This window comes from Aplysia californica, unplaced genomic scaffold (assembly GCF_000002075.1).
Source record: "Aplysia californica isolate F4 #8 unplaced genomic scaffold, AplCal3.0 scaffold00130, whole genome shotgun sequence".
In the NCBI taxonomy this organism is placed as follows: Eukaryota; Metazoa; Mollusca; class Gastropoda; order Aplysiida; family Aplysiidae; genus Aplysia; species Aplysia californica.
Window position 1 is genome coordinate 1,290,511 of NW_004797400.1, and position 5,466 is coordinate 1,295,976.

The 5,466-nt window shown below is 39.5% G+C and overlaps 1 protein-coding gene across 1 annotated transcript in view; it reads right to left on the reverse strand.

The window, feature by feature from the left end:
- The window catches only part of LOC101850642 (putative amine oxidase [copper-containing]), a gene marked incomplete in the record, with an annotated part of 30,703 nt that overhangs the window by 8,186 nt on the left and 17,051 nt on the right, over positions 1–5,466 (reverse strand). Inside the window, 3 exon segments of the mRNA XM_013081446.2 lie at positions 1,955–2,165; positions 3,345–3,579; positions 4,941–5,206. Of these exon segments, the coding sequence (XP_012936900.1) occupies positions 1,955–2,165; positions 3,345–3,579; positions 4,941–5,206 (712 nt within the window).

Here is a 5,466-nt window from a genome sequence, read left to right on the forward strand (position 1 = left end):
ATAGATAGATAGATAGATAGATAGATAGATAGATAGATAGATAGATAGATAGATAGATAGATAGATAGATAGATAGATAGATAGATAGATAGGCGAATTAGTAAATTGAGAGAAGGAAACTCTCCTTCAATGAGGTCACATGGGAGTTACAGAAACATTTTATATAATCATATGTACATGTCAACTCTGTAAAAAACCAAAAAAAACCCCAAACAAACAAAGAAAGACAAATGGAAAACTGGGGGGAAAAGATTGAAAACGCAACAGCTTGCAGATGGAACTAAGGAAACTGTTTCATTGGAACTTTTGTGTGGGTTTTGTTCAGATCCCCTCTTCCCTTCTTCACTTTTCTCACGCATTCTCTGATAGAAAGATCATTTGTAAAAGGATAAAGTAGGCTCCTCCATTTTGTTGTTGATTTAGAACAAGAAATAGAATCTTCAGGGAATTCCCTTCCCCCCTTTTTTTAATTACAAAAAGCAAATTGCTAGCTATATTATTTTGAGACTAAAATTTCTCGAATGTCCAGTTCATCAGCTGCTGTAGATTTTTTTTCCACAGTTTGCTTTTTAAATTGATGGTATAGTGTATCGCAACGTGTCCTTGGCTTTGTTATGTCATTGAAAGAAAAACTTGTACATGTGTAGCCCAACTTTCAGCCTTTTTCATGACATTTCAATTTCAGTTTTCCTCTAACGATTTTATAAAGCAATCCGTAACAATTTACGATAAAAACGTATCAGACAAATTCTGACTTTTTCTCACCAAAGGCAATCAATGATTAAATTATATAAAGATAATAATAATATAGTGCTAGAACATATTCTTTACTCTTATCATACCTTCAGATCGGCTTGTCTTTTCAAGTAGCCATACACACTAGTTATCTCCTCAGGAGTCAAGTCTGCGAAAATGTTGTTATAATTTCTTTTGTCATAGAGCTCCTGATTTTGATGAGTTGTCTGGCAAGAGCTCAAGGCCGGCGTGTTTATGTTCGCAAACTCTTTCTGTTTGGCTTGAGTTTCAGCGTCAGCAGAGCTCTCGGTCCCCGCTGTTGTGAACATAGTTGTTGAATCACTCTCCGATAGAGGTAAAGCTGTGGTCGATGAGACGTCGTCATGCTGTAGACCTGCGCTGTCCTGTGATGATGACTTGTCTGAAAAAGACACGGAAGCAGCACTGAAGTGACCGCTCGTTTGTGTCGTTGTTTCTGACGTGGGGGATATAGAAACGCAGGAGGCCTGCTGAAGTTTTGTTGACCTGCAGTTTTGACCGGATAATAACAGCAGGATGAGCAGAGTGACATTACCCAGGAGTGACAAAGTCAGCCCGATGACAAGAGCCGTCCGTTGGTTCTTTTTGATAGGCTTATGGCGGCGGTTCTGTGGAAATGGAAAACAAGAGGAGATAAGATAAAAAGCGACAAGACATCATCTGTAATATAATAAGATGTAATTGATTCTACGATTTTATTATTTAATTTCATACAAACTATTTTTTTATGTTTTAGTGATCAATCCAGACATAACTTATTTAACTTCAAGTTTTTGTTGTCGATGAAAGAATATTACAACTCCACATTATTATCCTTTATGAAAAAATATATAATATATTCAAGTTTGAAACACTCAGGTTCAGCAGTATACAGCCAAGACATTACTGCCGTTAAGTCACCTTCCTACAGTGGCTACACAGTGTCTTTAAGGCATTTAGGATTGCCATGCCCTTATCAGCTCACGACAACGTAATAGCTTGACCAAGGAGCTTCATGTGCGTCAACCTTGTCATAACTTTGACGGGACTATTCATACTTGGGCAACAAATTAATATTCAAGGATCGATACTTTGGATCACACACACACTCTCTCTCTCTCCCTTTCGCCCCCATCTTTTCTTATCTTATCTTATCTTATCTTATCAGTAAGTGTGTTTTAAGACACCTTCGAAGTCTTACCTGGTCGCCCAAACCGAAGGCACTATCTGACAGATGTGCGTAAAAGGAGGCAGGGTTAGCTCCGGCGTAGATGACGCCCACGTCCTGCAGACTGATCTCATAGGCCACTCTCTGATCAGCCCACTTGACGTCCCACACCTGTGGACCGCTACTGGTCGAGATCCTCAGGTTAAAGCTCCAGTCCAGATACTGCACGTGCTGATTCTTGATACTACGTGGAGTGAGAAATTAAGAATCAAACAAATATATTTTTAAAAAAATCATTATTAAATGTAACTTTTATTTCTTTTGTACGTAGAGAAATTGTAACTTGGTTATTTTCCTTTATTTTCTTTTAGCTTGTTTGTCGGTCTTTAGGTAAAAAACAAAAAACATACAGTACAAGGCATGTCCAGACTGTTAAGAGAAGATTAGCACTTCACTAAAAATGAGGAATATAATATATATACATTATTTTTTAAATTCATGGCCATCCTACTAACAACTACAGCCCAGATCGATACTTTTACTGAAGATGAAAACTGGTGGCCAATAAGAAAAGGTTTAGCTATTCGACCTTTCTGTTAGCTTTCGGTAAAAGTGCATTTGCATTCATCACGGAGAAATTGTTCAAGAATTTTAGCAGAGGATTGGCTGAATCAAAATCTGCCCGAAATAAGATAAGAAGGAAGACCAATCATAAATTCAATGGCATCATGACATGTACAAGACATGAAACTAGCGAATTCTCTCTTGACAGCCCTCTCTTTAACGACGAATAAAGAGAGCGTAATAATTGAAACATTATATAGACTAGCGCAACATTTTAAGTTACTTTAACTGACATGTAAAAGGATTCATAATATCCCAATTGAAAGAGCTGCAGAGCTGGCCACCAATGAAAACTGCATCTCCCTACGACCCGTTACGCAACAGAGGATGAAAAGCAAAAGGTAAAGTGAGTAAAATACTTTTTTTTTATCGTTATGGCCTGTGTTTCTGCAAATTCTTATAACAAATGAATGTGATACAAACCTGCAACTTCCACATTGATTCCGCTGCTCCCTTACGTCTACTTAAATCAACAATATTATGTTAAGCACTTGAAGGACCCCTGTAATTTCTACTAGACATGGGACTACTGCCCCAAACTGTGGATGGACGTCGTTTTATATGTAAGTGTTTATACACCCTCAAAGAACACAATTCAAATCATTTGGGATTCAACCCAATATAAGGACCAAGATAATCGATAAAACTTTTCCCCACACCAAAATCCAACTCGGGTCATCTGCTTTTGACGGCGAAGTGCCAAAACTTTACAGTACAGACACCGGTGTGAACGGCCCATCCACCGCAGTCACTTTTTCAAGAGTTCACAAACTATCACAGACATGTTGTTTCAGCCTACCTGTAGCGCTTTCCCTGAGGTTCATATTCCTTAGGTCCCTCCTGGGCTATAGGCGGGAATTTCCGACCCCGGAGGTTCATAGAGCCCAGTGTTGAGGTTTCGCCAGGGGAGCTCTGAGGGAAAAGTCTCCGTATCTTGCGTAGGCCGGGCTTTCTGTAGGCGTTGAGTAGCTCAGGCACAGACTTGAACTGTTGGCCGGCATAGCGCACATTGAGGAGTCTGTAGCGGAGACTGTCTGGTAGGAGTGATGAGATTGTGTCCTTTATAGGAAGTCATCTAGAGTACTGCAGGGGTTAAGGATTTGTATTTTTTTTCAGCCTGACGCATTTACTAGAAACAGTCGTTTAGGAAGGGCCCGTCTGATTGTAAGCACAAAGGGCCGTTGGAAATATTTTAAAAATCACCAACCCCATCCACACAAGAAAAACCACAAAAAACCCACAGAAAATAAATAAACAAACAAACTAGCAAACCCTGTTATCCACTCGAATTATGCAATGTATAACGCCCCACCCCACCCCTTAAATAATGTTTTAAAAGCAGAAGAAAAAGTCAACTTAACGAACAATGGCCCTGCTTTCTGTGTGAAAGCTTTCGATCACTGCTTTGAAAGAGGGAATTATTGATTTTTCTTTTGAGCCCTTGTTAACAAATACCCAGAAACAGTTAATATACTATTAATCCCACCTTTCCAAAAATGAACGCCAAAAGATCAAAACTCTTAGATTTTGATATTTATAAGCTGTTCCATCTGTGATATTATAAGTATTGACATTTAAATTGATAGGGACTTTTTTCATTAAAGAGAAAAAGGTATTTTCCTTAGAAATTTGGAGAGGCAAACTTATGTACCTGTTCAGTAAGAACACAAAACAATAAAACTTTCTGGAAGTCACGGCCTTTGACCCCAAAGAGCGCCAGATAGTCCAGTCCTGTATGATGTTTGCACAAGGACCCGCGTTCAACTCTGAAACACTTTTATTCGTTATAAAGAGGGGGGCCTCCAAATTGAATATTTATTGCAGTCAGTAGGACCTGAGCAAGTAAGTAAAGAGAACAGCAAAGTCCCCAATCAACACACAATCAACAGTAGCACGCTGATGGGGAGAGTCTGAGATATTTGCACCTTGGTACAGTTTACAAATTTTATATTGAGATTACGGCCGAGTGAATTCAACCCCCTCAGAATTACTATTTATGAACAGATGAGATAACGGTTTAACTAAGTGCAGCACCTCGCTTTTTAGGCAAAAAGTAAAAAAAAACCCAACAACAACAAACAAAAAGCCCCACAGAACATATTAAAATTTGAGTTCATATAAGTAAAACAAACACGAAAAGATAAAGATAAGTCGATTTTTTCTATACAATTTCCTTCGGCAATAGATAGATCAGATAGGGCCTGATAGAGCGATTCTGAATATCTCACAGGCCAAAGCAGATTCATTATTGTTGTAGTTAGATTAACAGACCTTACTGAAATTATTCGGGAATCGAATCTTGCCCATGGGGCCGTAGTTTGCCCATACCTGAGGTAGAATCTAATTAAAACCATATTTGTTAAATGCATATGGTGATACTTAAATCCTAACTTACTTAGTGCCGTCTCCTTCATGACAAACATAAGAGGAACAGGGTGAATCGTCGTAAACTCGGTGGAGTAATAAGCAGATAGCACTATCAGACTGGTGTCAGAATAAGCCGAACTTGTTCTTTGTGGTAAGAAAGTGAGGCAGCGTTGTCCACAGTCACCGATGTTTGCGCCAAAACTTTCACGCAGGAGCCTGAGCATGGCGGGAGATCGGGTCACGATGTTGACCAATTCCCTGTAAGCCCCCTTGAGACCGTACATTGGGTGGAATCTTAGGAGTAGAAAAAGAAAAAAAATTGAAGTTGACTCTATTAAGTACTATTCATGTAAACACCACTACCTGGGGGAGAGCAACGGCTGGATAGAGAGAGGGAGATAGAGAGAAAGAGAGAGAGAGAGAGACAGACAGACAGACAGACAGACAGACAGACAGACAGACAGACAGACAGACAGGGAGACAGACAGACAGACAGACAAAGAGAGAGGGAGGAGAGAGATAGGGAGAAAGAGAGAGAGGGAGAGAGAGAGAGA